General features: G+C 44.4%; 1 protein-coding gene across 5 annotated transcripts; it reads right to left on the reverse strand.

Annotated features, from left to right (window-relative positions):
• Positions 1-1,694: 1,694 nt before the first annotated feature.
• On the reverse strand, positions 1,695-21,942 carry LOC143766692 (uncharacterized). Of its 5 annotated transcripts, none has more exons than XR_013213616.1 (9): positions 21,748-21,942; positions 20,905-21,053; positions 20,596-20,775; positions 20,389-20,512; positions 20,208-20,305; positions 18,597-18,687; positions 9,487-10,461; positions 8,781-9,401; positions 1,695-3,562 (listed from the first exon to the last, which is right to left on the reverse strand). XR_013213616.1 is itself a non-coding variant. In XM_077254551.1 (7 exons), the coding sequence occupies exons 2-7, from the start codon at positions 20,980-20,982 to the stop codon at positions 9,254-9,256; spliced, it is 1,779 nt and encodes a 592-aa protein (XP_077110666.1). In that variant the 5' UTR covers positions 20,983-21,053; positions 21,748-21,937; the 3' UTR covers positions 8,769-9,253. The 5 variants fall into 5 exon arrangements, 2 of the variants coding, with proteins under 2 accessions (XP_077110666.1, XP_077110665.1); XR_013213615.1 differs by having other exon boundaries at positions 21,693-21,942; XR_013213614.1 differs by having other exon boundaries at positions 8,781-10,461; positions 20,905-21,937.
• Positions 21,943-22,484: the final 542 nt, after the last annotated feature.

Consider the following 22,484-nt stretch of genomic DNA (forward strand, 5'->3'; position numbering starts at 1 on the left):
GTTTCAAGTCACCATATCCTGTGTCAGACCCCCATGTTTTTCAACTAAATGTTTAGAGAAAGGGTGGCCTGTTTTCCGAAATGCATTGGTTTGAATGGTCATTACTATGTTCCGTACCTCTTTCAAGTCACGCGGACATCACATGGTCTAACACATCACACAGGCCCTGCTCCAGCCGCAGCAATTGCCTTACCGGCACGTGGAGTACACAGGAACTGAGAAGCGTCATCGGAACCTGCACTAGCCACAACGATCGCAGTATCGAGGCGCAGCACCGAGGCACTGTGACGGGACCCACCGCTGATCTTAGAAGATACTGAACAGAGATTTGCTGGCACTGGCAGAGGCAGCTCTCCGCTATTTCTCTTGTGCAATTGCCTGCAGGCAACAATCCAAAGAAGACATTTGATCCTTCAGTGCTGAGACTGAGCCATATTCCATACGGTAGCAGTCAGACTACTGCTTTTACCGTACCAACATCTACCTTTTATACACTGTGCAGCATAATGAATATGCATTGTTCTTTATTGTGAAATTCGAAAAATATAGAGTCAAAACTACTGTCTACAAAATAGCATTTATTAAATAGCAATGTCACATAATAAAGTAAAAGTTACAAAAGTACAATTAGATACATATAACCATCACATGGGTCTCAAAAGCAAGAAGGACACAGGTAAAGAGTCCAGAAAACCACACTGATAAAGTAAAGTCCGACCAGAGGATTCAGGTTCTTAAGGCTAGTAAGCCTTATAATGAAGTATATGTATGTCTTAAAAAAATGCTAGTCAGATAAATGAGCCTAAGATTGATCCTCAACCATAATGGTCGCAGTCTGGAAGCGGACTGCCAGCCCCCCTTCCACACTGCGACCAATATGGGTGAGGATCAGTCTTGGGCTAATTGATCTAATCTAGAGGTTTTTTAAGACATACATATACTTCATTATACAGCGTATTAGCCTTAAGAACTTGAATCCTCTGGTCAGACTTTACTTTATCGGTGTTATTTATTTAATAAATGCTTTTTTGTATTTCGCAGACAGTAGTTTTTCGAATTTTGCATGTAATTAGGAGTTCCTGTCAATATTTCCAGATTTTGTATGACACTTATTGCTCTGGTCTATATATTTACATTTTTCTTTATTGTGTATAATTGCATAACCTTTTCTTGTGGAAATAGGGGTTAATGAATACAGCCCTTTTATCTAACAGAACCTACCAGTATTTATATGCACAACTAACTTTTACAATTAAACTAGTGTGAATAGGCACAAGGTCTACAGTATTTTAATCCTTGTCCCTACCCCCTTTATCCACACTGCCCACAGATCATTCTATATGTTATACTATCTTATGGGTCCTCTTTGTACTGACTGGTGTGAACAGGTACAAGGCCCAAAGCTAGCTCACACTGTTCTGACCAGCTGACATCGCTGGATCGTTGTGTGTGACAGCGATCCAGCGATGCGTTCGCTTGTAACCAGGGTAAACATCGGGTTACTAAGCGCAGGGCCGCGCTTAGTAACCCGATGTTTACCGTGGTTACCAGCGTAAAAGTTAAAAAAAAAAAACCCGTACATACTCACATTTCGGTGTCCTTCAGGTCCCTTGCCGTCTGCTTCCCGCTCTGACTGTCTGCCGGCCGGAAAGTAAGAGCAGAGCACAGCGGTGACGTCACCGCTGTGATCTGCTTTCACTTTACGGCGGCACTCAGTGAGAGCGGGAAGCAGACGGCAAGGGACCTGAAGGACACCGAAAGGTGAGTATGTAAGTTTTTTTTTTTTTTACTTTTACGCTGGTAACCGCGGTAAACATCGGGTTACTAAGCGCGGCCCTGCGCTTAGTAACCCGATGTTTACCCTGGTTACCCGGGACCTCGGCATCTTTGGTCGCTGGAGAGCGGTCTGTGTGACAGCTCCCCAGCGACCACACAACGACTTTCCAACGATCACGGCCAGGTCGTATCGCTGGTCGTAATCGTTGGAAAGTTGCAGAGTGTGACAGTACCCTAAGACTCATGACAACAGCGTATGGTTTTTGACCAACTGAAGAACAATTGCAAAAATTCAAAAGTCGTCATATAGATAACAGTCTATTCCTCCTGGCTTACTGAAAATAGACATCTGGTTAATTAAAATAAAATGTGTCATCATACCCTCATTTAAATTTTTGCTAGACCTTGCACTTAGTGCATAGACTTTATGAGTCTACAAGTCCCACTTCCTAACAATTTTAAAATAATGTTTATGAGACCCTCCTTTATGTCTAATACAGGGAGTATCAGAGTCCTTCTTCCTTCTAATTTTTGGAAGTTCTTGCATTGTCCGCATAGGATTTGTGATTTTCAGAGTCCCTTCATAAATTAAACAGGATGTGCCTCACTATGTCACACACCACATGTCCAGATAAGGTATTAAAATGTTAAAATTACATTTACAGTGAATGCTTTTTTCACCATTGAAATCAATGAGAAAATGGAAAAATGCAGCAAAGAGGCTACGTGTAAACACAAACTAAGGGGTGAAGGAAGCTTATTTTCTCTCTATTTTAAATTGCCTTATATACTGTACAAGAACGAATGTTTTCATTTGGATAAAAAGTGGCGTAATACTCCAACAACATTCATCCCAAAAGAGACCTGAGAGTCAGAGATGCATCCAGCCATCTTCCCCATGCTGTTCTCATTCCAATTTAGCACAGTTTTCATCCATTTCAGCAATTTTCCTGCCCCCTCAGTCTTCCTGGAAAAGTCTGCTGAGCATGCGACCTGTTGACTCAAATATCGAGCACTGAAGTATTTTAGTGCTCGCTCATCGCTAATAATGACTGACTGCTATCTGTGTGGGATTTTTGATGTTTAAAAGGGTTGTCCACTACTAGGACAACCCCTTCTTATTCCTCATGATTTTTTACTTATTTAACCCCTTAAGAACCAGGGTTATTTCCGTTTTTGTGTTTCCATTTTTTGCTCCCCTTCTTCACACAGCCGTAGCTTTTTTATTTTTTCGTCAATATGGCCATGTGAGGGCTTGTTTTTTGCCGGACAAATTGTACTTTTGAAAGGCACCATTGATTTTACCATATCATGTACGGGAAAATGGGAAAAAAATCCAAAACTGACCTGACATTATGATTCTCCAGGTCACAGACACTAAACTTTTTTATTTAAGTGGTGAAAAAAAATCCAAAGTTTGTAAAAAAGAAAAAAAAAAAGTTGCCATTTTCCGAGACCCATAGCGTCTCCATTTCTCGGGACCTGGGGCTGGATGAGGGCTTATTTTTTTGCACACCGGTCTGATGTTTTTATTGATGCCATTTTGGTGTAGATACGATCTTTTGATTGCCAGTTAATGCATTTTTTTGCATTTGATTGCAATGTTGCAGCGACCAAAAAAACATAATTCTGGCGTTTCAATTTTTTTTCTCGCCAGACCGTTTACTGATTGGATAATTTCTTTTTATATATTGATAGAGCGGGCGATTCTGAATGCAGTGATCCCAAATATGTGTATATTTTTTTTTATTTTCTTTTAATGGGGCGAGAGGGGGTGATTTAACCCCTTCCCGACCCATGACGCCTATGCGGCGTCATGGAATGATCGCATCCCTGCAGATCGGGTGAAAGGGTTAATTCCTATTTTACCCGATCTGCAGGGAGAGGGGGAGTTGTACTTCATCCTACAGGGGGGTGGCTTTGCCCCCACGTGGCTACGATCGCTCTGATTGGCTGTTGAAAGTGCAACAGCCAATCAGAGCAATTTGCAATATTTCACCTATGAAAATGGTGAAATATTGCAATCCAGCCATGGCCGATGCTGCAATAGCATCTGCCATGGCTGGAAATCATGTACTGGCTCCCCCCACCGCCCCCGATCTCCTCCCCAGTCCTCCGTTCTGTCAGGTACCCCCCTCCGTCCCCCTGTTCGCTCCCCCGTGCTCCTGTCCGCTCCCCCGTGCTCCTGTCCGCTCCCCCCGTCCTCCGATCCCCCCCCCTGTGCTCCGATCCACCCCCCCACCACCCCCTCATACTTACCGATCCTCCCGAAGTCGGTCCGTCTTCTCCCTGGGCGCCGCCATCTTCCAAGATGGCGGGCGCATGCTCAGTACGCCCGCCGAATCTGCAGGCTGGCAGATTCGTTACAGGTACATTTTGATCGCTGTGGTAGGTTCTACCACAGCGATCAAAATAAAAAAATAATAAATAAACCCCCCCCTTTATCACCCCCATAGGTAGGGACAATAATAAAATAAAGAAAATATTTTTTTTTCTTTTTCCACTAGGGTTAGGGTTAGAACTAGGGGTAGGGTTAGGGGTAGGGTTAGGGTTACGGGTAGGGTTAGGGTTAGGGGTAGGGTTATGGCATGTGCACACAGAGCGGATCGGCCACGGATCGGCAGCGGATCGGCCGCGGATCGGCAGCGGATCGGCCGCGGATCCGCAGCGGATCGGCCGCGGATCTGCAGCGGATCGGCCGCGGATCCGCAGCGGATCGGCAGCGGATCCGCAGCGGATTGGCCGCGGATCTGCAGCGGATTGGCAGCGGATTGGCCGCGGATCCGCAGCGGATTGGCCGCGGATCCGCAGCGGATTGGCCGCTGCGAATTCAAAGCAGTTTTCCATCATGTTTACAGTACCATGTACACCTAAGGAAAACCAAATCTGCTGTGCCCATGGTGCGGAAAATTCCGTGCAGAAACGCTGCATTGTATTTTCCGCAGCATGTCAATTCTTTGTGCGGATTCCGCAGCGTTTTACACCTGTTCCTCAATAGGAATCCGCAGGTGAAATCTGCACAAAAAAACACTGGAAATCTGCTGTAAATCCGCAGGCAAAACGCAGTGCCTTTTACCTGCAGATTTTTCAAAAATCGTGCGGAAAAATCTCACACGAATCCGCAACGTGGGCACATACCCTTAGGGTTAGGGTTGGAATTAGGGCTAGGGTTGGAAATAGGGTTAAGAATAGGCTTGTGGTTAGGGCTACGGATAGGGTTAGGGGTGTGTTGGGGTTACAGTTGTGGTTAGGGTTGGGATTAGGGTTACGGTTGGGATTAGGGTTAGGATTAGGGTTGGAATTAGGGTTACGGTTGTGTTGCGGTTAGGGTTGTGGTTAGGGGTGTGTTGGGGTTAGGGTTGTGATTAGGGTTATAGCTACAGTTGGGATTAGGATTAGGGGTGTGTTGGGGTTAGTGTTGAAGTTAGAATTGAGGGGTTTCCACTGTTTAGGCACATCAGGGGTCTCCAAACGCAACATGGCGCCACCATTGATTCCAGCCAATCTTGCGTTCAAAAAGTCAAATGGTGCTCCCGCCCTTCCAAGCCCCGACGTGCGCCCAAACAGTGGTTTACCCCCACATTTGGGGTACCAGCGTACTCAGGACAAACTGGGCAACAACTGTTGGGGTCCAATTTCTCCTGTTACCCTTGCAAAAATAAAAAATTACTTGCTAAAACATAATTTTTGAGGAAAGAACAATTATTTTTTATTTTCACGGCTCTGCGTTATAAACTTCTGTGAAGCACTTGGGGGTTGAAAGTGCTCACCACACATCTAGATAAGTTCCTTCGGGGGTCTAGTTTCCAAAATGGGGTCACTTGTGGGGTGTTTCTACTGTTTAGGCACATCAGGGGCTCTGCAAATGCAATGTGACGCCCGCAGACCATTCCATCAAAGTCTGCATTTCAAATGTCACTACTTCCCTTCCGAGCCCTGACGTGTGCCCAAACAGTGGTTTACCCCCACATATGGGGTATCAGCGTACTCACAACAAACTGGGCAACAAATATTGGGGTCCAAATTCTCCTGTTACCCTTGTGAAAATAAAAAATTGCTTGCTAAAACATCTTTTTTGAGGAAAGAAAAATGATTTTTTATTTTCACGGCTCTGCGTTGTAAACTTCTGTGAAGCACTTGGGGGTTGAACGTGCTCACCACACATCTAGATAAGTTCCTTGGGGGGTCTAGTTTCCAAAATGGGGTCACTTTTGGGGGGTTTCTACTGTTTAGGCATATCAGGGGCTCTGCAAACGTAACATGATGCCCGCAGACCATTCCATCAAAGTCTGCATTCCAAAACGTCACTACTTCCCTTCCGAGCCCCGGCATGTACCCAAACAGTGGTTTACCCCCACATATGGGGTATCAGCGTACTCAGGAGAAACTGGACAACAACTTTTGGGGTCCAATTTCTCCTGTTACTCTTGCAAAAATAAAAAATTCTGGGCTAAAAAATATTTTTGAGGAAAGGAAACATTTATTATTTTCACGGCTCTGCGTTATAAACTTCTGTGAAGCACTTGGGGGTTCAAAGTGCTCACCACACATCTAGATAAGTTCCCTTGGGGGTCTAGTTTCCAAAATGGAGTCACTTGTGGGGAGTTCCTACTGTTTAGGCACATCAGGGGCTCTGCAAACGCAACCTGATGCCCGCAGAGCATTCCATCAAAGTCTGCATTTCAAAACGTCACTACTTCCCTTCCGAACCCCGACGTGTGCCAAAACAGTGGTTTACCCCCACATATGGGGTATCAGCGTACTCAGGAGAAACTGGACAACAACTTTTGGGGTCCAATTTCTCCTGTTACCCTTGGGAAAATAAAAAATTGTGGGCTAAAAAATCATTTTTGAGAAAAGAAAAATTATTTTTTATTTTCATGGCTCTGCGTTATAAACTTCTGTGAAGCACTTGGGGGTTCAAAGTGCTCACCACACATCTAGATTAGTTCCTTGGGAGGTCTAGTTTCCAAAATGGGGTCACTTGTGCGGGAGCTCCAATGTTTAGGCACACAGGGGCTCTCCAAACGCGACATGGTGTCCGCTAATGATTGGAGCTAATTTTCCATTCAAAAAGCCAAATGGCGTGCCTTCCCTTCCGAGCCCTGCCGTGCGCCCAAACAGTGGTTTACCCCCACATATGGGGTATCATCGTACTCAGGACAAACTGGACAACAACATTTGGGGTCCAATTTCTCCTATTACCCTTGGGAAAATAAAAAATTCTGGGCTAAAAATCATTTTTGAGGAAAGAAAAATTATTTTTTTATTTTCACGGCTCTGCGTTATAAACTTCTGTGAAGCACCTGGGGGTTATAAGTGCTCACTATGCATCTAGATAAGTTCCTTGGGGGGTCTAGTTTCCAAAATGGGGTCACTTGTAGGGGAGCTCCAATGTTTAGGCACACAGGGGCTCTCCAAACGCGACATGGTGTCCGCTAACGATTGGAGCTAATTTTCCATTCAAAAAGTCAAATGGCACGCCTCCCATTCCGAGCCTTGCCGTGCACCCAAACAGTGGTTTACCCCCACATATGAGGTATCGGCATACTCAGGAGAAATTGCCCAACAAATTTTAGGATCCATTTTATCCTGTTGCCCATGTGAAAATGAAAGAATTGAGGCTAAAAGAAATTTTGTGTGAAAAAAAAGTACTTTTTCATTTTTGCGGATCAATTTGTGAAGCACCTGGGGGTTTAAAGTGCTCACTATGCCTCTAGATGAGTTCCTTGGGGGGTCTAGTTTCCAAAATGGGGTCACTTGTGGAGGAGCTCCAATGTTTAGGCACACAGGGGCTTTCCAAACGCGACATGGTGTCCGCTAACGATGGAGATAATTTTTCATTCAAAAAGTCAAATGGCGCTCCTTCCCTTCCGAGCCTTACCATGTGCCCAAACAGTGGTTTACCCCCACATGTGAGGTATTGGTGTACTCAGGAGAAATTGCCCAACAAAATTTAGGATCCATTTTATCCTTTTGCCCATGTGAAAATGAAAAAATTGAGGCTAAAATAATTTTTTTGTGAAAAAAAAGTACTTTTTCATTTTTATGGATCAATTTGTGAAGCACCTGGGGGTTTAAAGTGCTCACTATGCTTCTAGATAAGTTCCTTGGGGGGTCTAGTTTCCAAAATGGGGTCACTCTTGGGGGAGCTCCAATGTTTAGGCACACGGGGGCTCTCCAAACGCGACATGGTGTCCGCTAAAGATTGGAGCCAATTTTTCATTGAAAAAGTCAAATGGCGCTCCTTCCCTTCCGAGCCCTGCCGTGCGTCCAAACAGTGGTTTACCCCAACATATGAGGTATCAGCGTACTCAGGACAAATTGGACAACAACGTCCGTGGTCCAGTTTCTCCTTTTACCCTTGGGAAAATAAAAAATTTTTCGCTAAAATATCATTTTTGTGACTAAAAAGTTAAATGTTCATTTTTTACTTCCATGTTGCTTCTGCTGCTGTGAAACACCTGAAGGGTTAATAAACTTCTTGAATGTGGTTTTGAGCACCTTGAGGGATGCAGTTTTTAGAATGTTGTCACTTTTGGGTATTTTCAGCCATACAGAACCCTCAAACTGACTTCAAATGTGAGGTGGTCCCTAAAAAAAATGGTTTTGTAAATTTTGTTGTAAAAATGAGAAATCACTGGTCAAATTTTAACCCTTATAACTTCCTAGCAAAAAAAAAATTTGTTTCCAAAATTGTGCTGATGTAAAGTAGACATGTGGGAAATGTTATTTATTAACTATTTTGTGTCACATAACTCTCTGGTTTAACAGAATAAAAATTCAAAATGTGAAAATTGCGAAATTTTCAAAATTTTTGCCAAATTTCCGTTTTTTTCACAAATAAACTCAGAAATTATCGACCTAAATTTACCACTAACATGAAGCCCAATATGTCACGAAAAAACAATCTCAGAATCCGTTGAAGCGTTCCTGAGTTATTACCTCATAAAGGGACACTGGTCAGAATTGCAAAAAACGGCAAGGTCATGAAGGGGTTAAACTTTTATATTTTTGTATTTTTTAGTATTTTCAAAAACATTTTTTTTTACTATCTATCTGCTCCAATAGTCCCCATGGGAGACTAGAAGCAGCACTTGTCTGATTGCTTCTGCTACATAGAGCAGGGCTGCAGCCCTGCTCTATGCAGCAGATATGCTCACTTGCCATGAGCCTGGGCGATGCTCATAGCTATACGGCTATGACAACCACAGGAGTCTCCTGCTGACCCCGGGTTGTTATGCCAACCCATTAGCGACCAACGGTCATGTGGGAGGATTCTATCCTTCATTGGATGTTAAGAGGTTAAAATAAAAATATTTATAGTTACCTCCCATGCTGGAGGGGCTTCTCCCCTGTGTGGATTCTATGATGTTTAACAAGTTGTGATTTCTTCACAAAACGTTTTCCACATTCTGAACAGGAAAAGGCTTCTGCCCTGTGTGGAGTCTCTGGTGTCTAACAAGGTGTGATTTCCTCACAAAATATTTTCCACATTCTGAACATGAGAAAGGCTTCTCCCCGTGTGAATTCTCTGGTGCCTAACCAAATCTGATTTCCAGATAAAACATTTCCCACACTCTGAACAGGAAAAAGGCTTCTCCCCTGTGTGGGTTTTCTGGTGGCTATCAAGATTTGCTTTCCTGTTAAAACATTTCCCACATTCTGAACATGAAAAAGGCTTCTCCCCTGTGTGGGTTTTCTGATGGCTAACAAGATGCGATTTCCGGTTAAAACATTTCCCACATTCTGAACAGGAAAAAGGCTTCTCCCCTGTGTGGGTTTTCTGGTGGTTAACAAGATTCTTTTTCTGGTGAAAACATTTCCCACATTCTGAACAGGAAAAAGGCTTCTCCCCTGTGTGGGTTTTCTGGTGGCTAACAAGATCCTTTTTCTGGTGAAAACATTTCCCACATTCTGAACAGGAAAAAGGCTTCTCCCCTGTGTGGGTTTTCTGGTGGTTAACAAGATTTACTTTCGTGGTAAAACATTTCCCACATTCTGAACAGGAAAAAGGCTTCTCTCCTGTGTGAGATTTCTGGTGGATAACAAGATTTACTTTCGTGGTAAAACATTTCCCACATTCTGAACAGGAAAAAGGCTTCTCCCCTGTGTGAGATCTATGGTGTCTTTTAAGACCTGATTTATCTAGAAAACATTTCCCACATTCTGAACAGGAAAAAGGCTTCTCTCCTGTGTGAGTTCTTTGGTGGGTAACAAGATGCGCTTTTTGAATAAAATATTTCCCACATTCTGAACATGAAAATGGCTTCTTCCCTGTGTGAATTCTCTGGTGTCTGACAAAATCTGATTTCTGGTTAAAACATCTCCCACACTTGGAACAAGAAAATCTATTGTCTGCTTTGTGAAGTTTTTGTTGCTTGAGAAATGACTTTTCTAGTGGAAAACTATTTCCATATTCTGAAAATGAAAATGTCTTCATTGCTTTAGGAGCAGTTCGATTTTTAATGCGTATTTTGTGACTTTGATTTTCATTAGTACTAAGTAATGAATCAGAAGACAGGACCTGTTCCAAATGATCAGATGACAGATCTTTGCTGTGAAGGGATGATGGTATATTTGGAGTAATGGCATTCACTTCAATTGTATCCTGTGGGATCTCAAAATTATCTGATTTAAACATTGAAGATGTCGGCTGTCCTGCTGATCTCCTGGTACGGTCATCTGCCAAGAATAAAACCAATTATTATTTTAGAATAAAATATCCTTGAATTCTATATTTTTGAACATTCCTACTTAAACGGTCTGTAAAAATGGCAAGTTATGCAAAATTATTGAATTATTCACCAAGACAATGACAGTTTATAGTTTACTAGACTGTGCTCAAAACCACATTAAGCATCCATGCTTTTGGCATTACTATAGTGAGAAGAAACCACTTATTTTCCGGCATGTGTATCTCCTGGAGCACAATCTGGGCACTATGTGTTGGGTAATAACTTGGGATATTTGCAATTTTCACTTTCCAACATCCACTGCGCGTGCTTGGACAATCAGAGTTGGACTTCAAAAGCACCACACCTTACTACAGCTTGAAGCATATTGCCGGAATCTGCCAGATACAGCCTTGATCTCCTCTAGTTCAGTCCTCTGTGCTCAGCTCCCGGCTTGTGTATTTGTTTCCTGTTGTGACCCCGGCCTGTTTACTGACTACTCCTATGTCTCCTGAGTTATTATTTTCTCTGGGTTCTTGGTTCTGACACGGCTATCTGTCTATTCTTCTTCCCATCTTACTCCACAAAACAGTAGGTAACACTGGGCCCCAAGCCTAGGGGTCTCTGTGTAAGTCCAAATCCATGTAGAGGGGTTAAAGAAGTTGAAGGGTAATGGGCAAAACTGTGACTATAGACAATAACACATCTACTGAAATGATCAAGCTGAACAATCATCCTCAGGAAAAAAAAATGAGTAGTGCTGAAACTTCTCTGGAGTAATTGGAGTATGGGACTCGGTGGCTCTAAGCAATATAAACTATCGTAAGGACCAATATTTTCTGTCAGATAAATGTCAAGAAGAAATATTAGACATTTAAATAGAACTTTTTATAATAGTGCAGAGCTGAGGGATCTTAAATTTAGATCTCAGGTATTTGGTAACTGAAACCTTTTTCTAAACACTACCAGGGAGTTAGAGACTCAGGTAAGTGAGGCAGGCCGATCCCACCACAATCAAACTATCATGCAGAATGAAAAGTTACATCCTCAACAACAACATAGGTATGAGGGGAGAACGCCAACACTAAACCGGAGTTGCACTCATTTATGGTGGACTACTGGAGCTACTATGAGTCCTGACCAGAAGAGTAGAGAAAGTATTAGCCCCCATTTCAGGAGAGATTACTGCACAATCCGAATTATCGTATATACTCGAGTATAAGCCGACCCGAGTATAAGCCGAGACCCCTAATTTTGCCACAAAAAACTGGGAAAACTTAATGACTCGAGTATAAGCCTAGGGTGGAAAATGCAGCAGCTACCGGTAAATGTCAAAAACAAAAATAGGTACCAATAAAAGTAAAATTAATTGAGACATCAGTAGGTTAAGTGTTTTTGAATATCCATATTGAATCAGGAGCCCCATATAATGCTCAATACAGTTCATGATGGGCCCCATAAGATGCTCCATACAAAATACGCCCCATATAATGCTCCACAAATGCTGATTATGGCCCCATAAGATTCTCCATAAAGTCATTTGCCCCATATAATGCTCCACAAATGCTGATTATGGCCCCATAAGATGCTCCATAAAGTCATTTGCCCCATTTGCTGCAATAAAAAAAAAATAAAAATCACACACTCACCTCTCGTTGCTCAGGCCCCCGGCACTTCCTATATTCACATGCTCCGCGTTCTACCGCTGCCAGCCGCCGCTACGTTCCCCGTCCACTGCACTGACTGCTCAGGCAGAGGGCGGCGCACACTAATAGCGTCACCGCGCCCTCTGACCGGAGCATCAGTGCAGTGGACGGGGAACGTAGCGGCGGCTGGCGACGGTGGAACGGGGATCAGGTGAATATCGCGCACTGCTTATACTCACCTGCTCCTGGCGCGGTCCCTGCTTCCCTGACGCCGGCAGCTTCTTCCTGTAGTGAGCGGTCACATGGTACCGCTCATTACAATAATGAATATGCGGCTCCACCCCTATGGGAGTGGAGTCGGGTCCATATTCATTACTGTAATAAGCGGTACCATGTGACCGCTCACTGCAGGAAGAAGCTGCCGGGGCGACCAGGGACACGGTGCCAGGAGCAGGTGAGTATGCTTAGACAGCTGCCACTCCACTTCCCCTGCCGACCCCTGGGAATGACTTGAGTATAAGCTGAGAGGGGCAATTTCAGCCTAAAAAAAATGGGCTGAAATTCTCGGCTTATACTCGTATACTATATACGGTATTTAGGATTGAAAACATAATGGAATTTATGACGTGGAGTGAATCCATGAAACCAGGACTCGAGCCATGCAAACACATCTCCTGCAGGCGTGAATAAATGTACAGTGGGTACGGAAAGTATTCAGACCCCTTTCAATTTTTCACTCTTTGTTTCATTGCAGCCATTTGGTAAATTCAAAAAAGTTCATTTTTCTCATTAATGTACACTCTGCACCCCATCTTGACTGAAAACAAAACAGAAATGTAGAAATTTTTGCAAATTTAATATAAAAGAAAAACTGAAATATCACAAGGTCATAAGTATGCAGACCCTTTGCTCAGACACTCATATTTAAGTCACATGCTGTCCATTTCCTTGTGATCCTCCTTGAGATGGTTCTACACCTTCATTGGAGGGCAGCTGGGTTTAATTAACCCCCGAAGCCTTTTTCAGTTTTGCGTTTTCGTTGTTCACTCCCCTTCTTCTCAGAGACATAACTTTTTTATTTTTCCATCAATATGGCCATGTGAGGACTTGTTTTTGCGGGACGAGTTGTACTTTTGAATGACACCATTGATTTTACCATGTTGTGTACTAGAAAACGGGAAAAAATTCCAAGTGCGGTGAAATTTAAAAAATAAAAGTGCAATCTCACACTTGTCATTTGTTTGGCTTTTTGCTACGTTCACTAAACTGACCTGCCATTATGATTCTCCAGGTCATTACGAGTTCATAGACACTAAACATGTCTAGGTTCTTTTTTATCTATGTGGTGAAAAAAAAAAACAAAAAAAAAAACTTTGTTAAAAAATAAAATTTGTGCCATTTTCCGATACCCGTAGTGTCTCATTTTTCGTGATCTCGGGTTGGGTGAGGGCTTATTTTTTGCACGCCGAGCTGACGTTTTTAATGATACCATGTTGGTGCAGATACAATCTTTTGATCGCCCATTGTTGCATTTTAAAGCAATGTCGCGGTGACCAAAAAAACATAATTCTGGCGTTTTTACTTTTTTCTCGCTATGTCGTTTAGCAACCAGATTAATCCTTTTTTTTATAGATAGATCAGGCGATTCTGAACGCAGCGGCGCCAAATATGTGTATGTTTGATTTTATTTTTATTGTTTTATTTTGAATGGGCGAAGGGGGGGTGATTTGAATTTTTATATTTTTTATTTTTATATTTTTAAAAACTTTTTTTGTTATACTTTTGGCATGCTTCAATAGACTCCATAGGAGACTAGAAGCTGCCACAACCCGATCGGCTCTGCTACAAAGAGGCGATGTTCAGATCATCTCTATGTAGCGGATTTACTCACTTGCTATGAGCGCCGACCACTGGGTGTCGCTCACAGGAAGCCGTCACTGATAACCATAGAGGTTTCCAGGAGACCTCAGATTGTCATGCCAACACACCGGTGACCCGCGATCACCTGACGAGTTGTCACCGGTGTGCGTATTTCCTTTGCGATTGCCAGAAGTGAAATTTAAATGCCGCTTCAGAGTTTGACAGCGGCATTTAACTGGTTAATAGCTGTGGATGGATCTCTATTCTACCCGTGGCTATTGCGGGCAGATGTCAGCTGTTCAAAACATGATGAAAGATGTGGGCTCACCACCGGAGCCCACATCAAAGGGAGGAAGTCTGACATCGGCGTACTATTACGCCCGATGTCTGTAAGGGGTTAAAACTGATAGGACTTGGTTTGGAAAGGCACACACCTGTCTATATAAGACCTCATAGCTCACAGTGCATGTCAGACCAAATGAGAATCATGAGGTCAAAGGAACTGGCCAAGGAGCTCAGAGACAGAATTGTGGCAAGGCACAGATCTGGCCAAGGTTACAACAGAATTTCTGCAGTACTCAAGGTTCCTAAGAGCACAGTGGCCTCCATAATCTTTAAATGGAAGAAGTTTGGGACCATCACAAGTCTTCCTAGACCTGGCCGTCCGCCAAATTGTGCAATCGTGGGAGAAGAGCCTTGGTGAGAGAGATAAAGAAGAACCCCAAGATCAGTGTGGCTGAGCTCCACAGATGCAGTAGGCAGATGGGAGAAAGTTCCACAAAGTCAACTATCACTGCAGCCCTCCACCAGTCGGGCCTTTCTGTACCCACTGTACATTTATTCACGCCTGCAGGAGATGTGTTGGCATGGCTCTAGCCCTGGTTTCATGGATTCACTCCATGTCATAAATTATATTATGTTTTCAATCCTAAGGAATTCAGATTGTGCAGTAATCTCTCCTGAAATGGGGGCGCTAAGGCTAGGTTCACATTGCGTTAGGGCAATCCGTTTAGCGCTAGCGGATTGCGCTAACGCAATGTTTATTTAGGGGCCGCGTTCAGGGGTCGCGTTAACGTCCCCGCTCTCGCAGATCCCCGATCTGCGAGAGCGGGGAACGGACCTCGGGCGCGCCGCGGACGCTGCAAGCAGCGTCCGAGGCGCGTCACAGGAGAACGGCACATCACTAGCGCGAGCCGAAAAAGGCACGCGCTAGTGATGCGCTACAGGGAAACTTCACATTGCTGTCAATGGGTGTGCTAACGGACCCGTTGCACAGTGTTAATTGCGACATTTTCGCCGTGCAACGCTGTCCGTTAGCGATCACCCACTAACGCAATGTGAACCTAGCCTAATACTTTCTCTAAGCTACTTTCCGTACCCAGTGTATATTACAGCCATCAGCCACGCACAACTTACATCATGGCGCAGGTGCACTAATTATTATGTAGTTTATCGCAATCCTGTCTGAAGTTAGTCGGTTTTATAAGTAATTGTAAAATCAGTATAAAGGGAAACTCTGTTATTGTCCACAAATTCACACTTGGCCTCACTGCACATTTAACCCCTTTCTGACCTCGGATGGGATAGTACGTCCGATGTCAGCTCCCCTGCTTTGATGCAGGGCTCCGCGGTGAGCCCGCATCAAAGCCGGGACATGTCAGCTGTTTTGAACAGCTGACATGTGCCCGCAATAGTGGCGGGTGAAATCGCGATTCACCCGCCGCTATTAACTAGTTAAATGCCGCTGTCAAACGCAGACAGCGGCATTTAACTACCGCATCCGGTGATTCAAAAGTACATTCAAAAGTGATTCAAAAGTGTTCAAAAGTACAACTCGTCCCGCAAAAAATAAGCCCTCACATGGCCAAATTGACAGAAAAATAAAAAAAAGTTATGGCTCTGGGAAGGAGGGGAGCGAAAAACGAAAAAAGCTCCGGGGGTGAAGGGGTTAATGTTGTTGATCATAAAAGCGAAGTTTGGCCAGAAAGACTGGACCTCGTCTTGTAGGGACCATATGATCACATTCAGCAGCACAGAAAGGGGAGAAGGTAGATTCATCCAATATCAGGGATCTAAAAATGACCCAAGCGATCCATAATAGGATGACCAGCCAGAGACAGAATATTAGGAAAGGTGTAATCTGTCTGTTTAGGCATTTTGTTTTAGAATATAAACGAGATCCCACCAGTTTAAGACTCATTATATTAGAACAAATATCAGAACATGTGTCTAATACAGTGGGGTTAAAAAGTATTTAGTCAGTCAGCAATAGTGCAAGTTCCACCACTGAAAAAGATGAGAGGCGTCTGTAATTTACATCATAGGTAGACCTCAACTATGGGAGACAAACTGAGAAAAAAAAATCCAGAAAATCACATTGTCAGTTTTTTTATCATTTTATTTGCATTTTATGGTGGAAAATAAGTATTTGGTCAGAAACAAACAATCAAGATTTCTGGCTCTCACAGACCTGTAACTTCTTCTTTAAGAGTCTCCTCTTTCCTCCACTCATTACCTGTAGTAATGGCACCTGTTTAACATTGTTATTAGTATAAAAAGACACCTGTGCACACCCTCAAACAGTCTGACTCCAAACGCCACTATGGTGAAGACCAAAGAGCTGTCAAAGGACACCAGAAACAAAATTGTCGCCCTACACCAGGCTGGGAAGACTGAATCTGCAATAGCCAACCAGCTTGGAGTGAAGAAATCAACAGTGGGAGCAATAATTAGAAAATGGAAGACATACAAGACCACTGATAATCTCCCTCGATCTGGGGCTCCACGCAAAATCCCACCCTGTGGGGTCAGAATGATCACAAGAACGGTGAGCAAAAATCCCAGAACCACGCGGGGGGACCTAGTGAATGAACTGCAGAGAGCTGGGACCAATGTAACAAGGCCTACCATAAGTAACACACTACGCCACCATGGACTCAGATCCTGCAGTGCCAGACGTGTCCCACTGCTTAAGCCAGTACATGTCCGGGCCCGTCTGAAGTTTGCTAGAGAGCATTTGGATGATCCAGAAGAGTTTTGGGAGAATGTCCTATGGTCTGATGAAACCAAACTGGAACTGTTTGGTAGAAACACAACTTGTCGTGTTTGGAGGAAAAAGAATACTGAGTTGCATCCATCAAACACCATACCTACTGTAAAGCATGGTGGTGGAAACATCATGCTTTGGGGCTGTTTCTCTGCAAAGGGGCCAGGACGACTGATCCGGGTACATGAAAGAATGAATGGGGCCATGTATAGTGAGATTTTGAGTGCAAACCTCCTTCCATCAGCAAGGACATTGAAGTTGAAACGTGGCTGGGTCTTTCAACATGACAATGATCCAAAGCACACCGCCAGAGCGACGAAGGAGTGGCTTCGTAAGAAGCATTTCAAGGTCCTGGAGTGGCCTAGCCAGTCTCCAGATCTCAACCCTATAGAAAACCTTTGGAGGGAGTTGAAAGTCCGTGTTGCCAAGCGAAAAGCCAAAAACATCACTGCTCTAGAGGAGATCTGCATGGAGGAATGGGCCAACATACCAACAACAGTGTGTGGCAACCTTGTGAAGACTTACAGAAAACGTTTGACCTCTGTCATTGCCAACAAAGGCTATATTACAAAGTATTGAGATTAAATTTTGTTTCTGACCAAATACTTATTTTCCACCATAAAATGCAAATAAAATGATCAAAAAACAGACAATGTGATTTTCTGGATTTTTTTTTCTCAGTTTGTCTCCCATAGTTGAGGTCTACCTATGATGTAAATTACAGACGCCTCTCATCTTTTTAAGTGGTGGAACTTGCACTATTGCTGACTGACTAAATACTTTTTTGCCCCACTGTATGTCCCAAAGACTTGTGACTAGAGAATCCTATTGGATTTTTAAACTATCCACACTTAAACCGGAGGATTTTCCATGTACATACATTGCTCTTTATATGGATTTTATTGTGCATCCAATATGCATTTTACATCTATTTGTATTGTTTTGTATACGAAGAAAGGTTTTGACACAAAAAACTGCACCACAGCGCGGTTTAATTAATGAATTAAGCAATTGGATCAGTGACACCGTTCTGGAGGATATAAAACATCCACAATGTATCATTTGTATATGCCTGAGGAAGGACCTGGTTCACATCGGAAATGAGTAGAATATTAAAATGAAAAGTTTTTGTTTGTTTTTTTACGTTCATTTGTTTTGATGCCCAACTTTATGGCTCAGCACTTGGCAGCACTTTTCTAAGCCCTGATTTTTTCCTTCTTCCCACATCAGGGATTTTGGAAGCCAACAGCATCATTACCCTCCGTTTTCTCATCATAATATTTTTCTAACTTGTCAGCACATTCTACATACGCTGCCATTTGCCTTTGTAGGTTACGGATCTGTGCAGGTAACGGTCAGAGTCTTCTAATCTCAGGGGGTAGTTGGATCCTCCAGGTTGTAAGTTCTATATAAAAGGGCTTTCAATGCCCAAAGCCATTTGGACAGTTTTGGATGGAGGAGAATGTTGTGGTCTAGAGGCAAAGTGGTGATCACACGATTGTGATACGTCCGGACTACACCACCGATAAAGCAGCCACAGCCGGAGACTGAGAAGAATCTGTGACTTCTCTGCATTTAGTGGTCACTACTCACCTGGGTAGTCATATGTAGGAATCTCCTCTTTACACCGCTCATCACCCCTCACATATGTCTCTGTAGTATTAATATGGGTCAGATCTTCTCCCTGTAACAAATATTGTAAAGGTCACAGACAGATGGAGAAGTCACATCTATGATCAGCTCTAATCCTGCCATCTCCACCTTTCTCATTACACAAGTATAAAACATATAATACTGGGGGATAAAACAACACTGAACACAAGACCTTCACAGCCGTCTACACATTGTGACAGTCACTGGTAAGGTGATAGAGGGGAGATATGTGTCACTGCGCTTAACGGCGTCAGTGGTGTGAAACCAGAGCATTGTTCTCCAGCACACTACGTGTTGTGAGGGTTAAGTTGCATAAACAGGGCTGGTTTTATGTGGACCTTCACAGAGTGGGTGGGAGAAGGTCCACTTTATCTCTCCTGGCAGACCTGCCAGGACCTGCATGAGGACATGATCATGTGATCAATCACATGATGGGGAAGTTACAGGCTTGGGGTGAAATAACCGAGCTCTACAGGCAGTCTGGGTTCAGCTAGCCTGGAGAGAGGAACGACAACAGACTGAACCTGTCCTGCTCCAGAGCCGGGGGCCACCCACAACATACGGACTGTGCTGCTGCATTTTGTTTTCTTTTATCGTTTCGTTCTTGTTTTTTTCCCCACAAGTTGGTTTATGCTGCCTTACAATACATCAACGATGATTTAAAGAGACGGTGTTCCCATTTTTCCTACCTCAGTGTGCCACCATGTGAGTGAACTACCACAACATCATAAAACGTCTTTCACACGTTCATGTCTCCGGTATGTGAGGTGACAGTTTTCACACGTACCGGAGACACGTACACATGTACACCCATTCAAATGAATGGGTCTGTGCACGTCAGTGTGTTTCCATGGACCGTGTGTCCCGCACGTAGTCATGTCCGTTTTTTACCGTCAGCACGGATGGCAAAACGTACTGCACACGTGCACATGGAGAACACACATTGATGTCCTCCGTGCGACACACATCAGAGAAGAAGAGCTACAGTAAGCGCTGTTTCCCGGCGGCAGGTGCTGAAGACGGCTCTCATCATTCTCCCCTGCTCTGCCGGCGGTCGGCGCTGCTAATAACAGTGACAGCAGGAGCGGATGGTCAGGGTATTCATCACCCGCCGCCTGCAATATATCGAAATAAATGAATGAAAACCCCGGTGTGGGTTCCCCTCTATTCTCTATCGTATTTTTATCTCTATCTCTATTGGATGTGTCGGATGATGGGAGTAGAAGTCCCAAAAGCCCCCACCTGCTGTCATCGTTCAGACTTTAATATAACTCATCATTCTCTTCTGCTCCTGCCGATCGCCGGCAGAGCAGGGGAGAACGATGAGAGCCGTCTTCAGCACCCGCCACGGGGGAACAGTGCTTACAGTAGCGCTTCTTCCCTGATGGCCGTCTGTGTGGTACTGAGGCGGTACACGGTTGCCACACGTGTGCTGCAAGTATTACACACACGGACACGGATATCTCCGGTATTGTTTTTTCCGGGATCGGAAATAAACGGAAGTGTGAAACTCGCCTAAGGGAGATCTCATGACACCTTCTCTCCATCTACCTGATGATTCTGAGGAACATTGGGATCTTCTTGTTTACAGTCCTGTGGAAGAAGAAGACGGGAACATCTCTCTGGTGTTGTCCTCTTACTGGATAGATCTGGAGGAAACACATACAGGGACTGAATTCATTCTTTACATACAGATAATTATAGGCCGTGTGTATTTAGTCCTGTCTATTACCTGGTGATGTGAGGGGCTGGGGAACCTCCACCATGACGTCCTTGTACAGATCTTTGTGTCCTTCTAAATACTCCCACTCCTCCATGGAGAAATAGACGGAGACATCCTGACACCTTATAGGAACCTGACACATACAATGATACCGTCATCCCCCCGATCCCTTCATAGCGTTACTGTATAATGTCCCAACATTCCCAGCAGTGTCACCTCTCCAGTCAGCAGCTCAATCATCTTGTAGATGAGTTCTAGGATCTTCTGGTCATTGATGTCCTCATGTATCAGGGGGTGAGGTGGAGGCCCCGTGATTGGGCTCAGGGGTCTTCCCCATCCCTCAGACACAGGGTCCTGACAGCGCTCACTAGAGGTCTTCTTCTCTGCTGTGTAATCCTGGTTATGGAGAGACACATTAATAAATCTCACTACAGACATTTCCAGAGTCCTCACCTCTCCAGTTCTGTCCATCTGTTATTCCCATAGATAAGAATGATGTAATGTGACGTCATCAGAATCTCTCACCTCTCCAGTAAGCCGGAAGAGGATCTCTAGGGTGAGGTGTAATATCCTCTCCGCCATCTTGTCTCTGTCCATATCCATCCTTGATGGGTAAATCAGGAAATTCTCTTCTATAGAAGATCTTCACTGAGAGGATCCGATATTGTAGAGACCTGAATGAGAAGAAGATGAGCCGATGTAACATCATAAGAATCCTGTGTAATAATACAATTACTGGAGACAATAAGGGAAACATATGAGGAGATTTATTATTTTACAGTATTTAGTTTCCTTCTTTCCATCTACTAATAAAACCTATATATTTAGGCCACAGACAACAAGCAGTTTCTCCCTCGGAGTCGGCAGCTGAATACGTTCCTCATAGACTCATCTTCCATAACGCTAATTCTCGCCTCATTTCCCGACCCTGGAATCGGCATTAGTAATACTGCAGGAGATATTCATTACACGTGACAGGAGAAATAACGACTTCATGATGAGGACGACATCTCCATCTCCTACTGCGGCTCTAGGAACAGATCTGTCCAGAGTCGGTCACTGACTCCATCCCCACCGGCCTCTATATGGAGGTTTCCCGTCTTCCCCGCACTGGAATCTTCTATCACGTTAGATCTCAGCTCTGAGTCACACACAGAAGTTTGAGGCTTTTATAGGAGATTGTCGGTAAGAACAAGACCGGAGATATCTGAGGCCGATGTCTCCATGTACGGGGTTTATTTCTCCGGATAGGATGGTTTTCTTTGGTACTTTCCCCCATTAGAAGGGACACCGGTGGATATTGGGGTCTTTACCTGCTACAGTCCTGGGGGGATTTACTCGGTACAGTGGCCGCTGGACAAATATCACCATCAATTCCCCTCAGACTGAAGGAACATCGCTCCTCTACTCGGCTCTATGGATCCAGGATGAAATCCACTGCGGCCCCTGCAAGAAAAGAAGGAGAAAGAGCAGAAGTTGGGGGAGACCACCGTGGCCTGAGATTTCTACGGCTGCTCTGTGCGCACAGGACCTGTGATGAGGTCACAGGAGGGGAGGAGTCAGGGGTCACATGATCAGGGGCCTCAGTGTATGCAGGACTCTGCTGTGCTGGTTGTCATGGTGCTGGATGAGGGGAAGTTTATGTGTGGGGTCAGGAGGGGTTTACAGTGTGGATGTAGCAGAGCCGTGTGTGTACGAGGTGTACGGAGCGGAGCCGTGTGTGTACGAGGTGTACAGAGCAGAGCCGTGTGTGTACGAGGTGTACGGAGCGGAGCCGTGTGTGTACGAGGTGTACGGAGCGGAGCCACGTGTGTACGAGGTGTACGGAGCAGAGCCGTATGTGTACGAGGTGTCTGGAGCGGAGCCGTGTGTGTACGAGGTGTACGGAGCAGAGCCGTGTGTGTACGAGTTGTACGGAGCAGAGCCATGTGTGTACGAGGTGTACGGAGCAGAGCCGTGTGTGTACGAGGTGTACGGAGCAGAGCCGTGTGTGTACGAGGTGTACGGAGCAGAGCCGTATGTGTACGAGGTGTCTGGAGCGGAGCCGTGTGTGTACGAGGTGGATGGAGTGGAGCCGTATGTGTACGAGGTGTCTGGAGCGGAGC

This window comes from Ranitomeya variabilis, chromosome 4, assembly GCF_051348905.1.
Source record: "Ranitomeya variabilis isolate aRanVar5 chromosome 4, aRanVar5.hap1, whole genome shotgun sequence".
Taxonomy (NCBI): Eukaryota; Metazoa; Chordata; class Amphibia; order Anura; family Dendrobatidae; genus Ranitomeya; species Ranitomeya variabilis.

Excerpts from the sequence above, each read along its gene's own strand:
- LOC143766692 (XM_077254551.1), bottom strand. The coding sequence starts at position 20,982 with ATGGATATGGACAGAGACAAGATGGCGGAGAGGATATTACACCTCACC. Across the intron at positions 20,513-20,595 it reads TTGAGCTGCTGACTGGAGAG|GTTCCTATAAGGTGTCAGGA; the intron begins GTGACACTGCTG and ends TGTATGTGTCAG. Across the intron at positions 10,462-18,596 it reads TCCTACATATGACTACCCAG|ATGACCGTACCAGGAGATCA; the intron begins GTGAGTAGTGAC and ends TATTCTTGGCAG.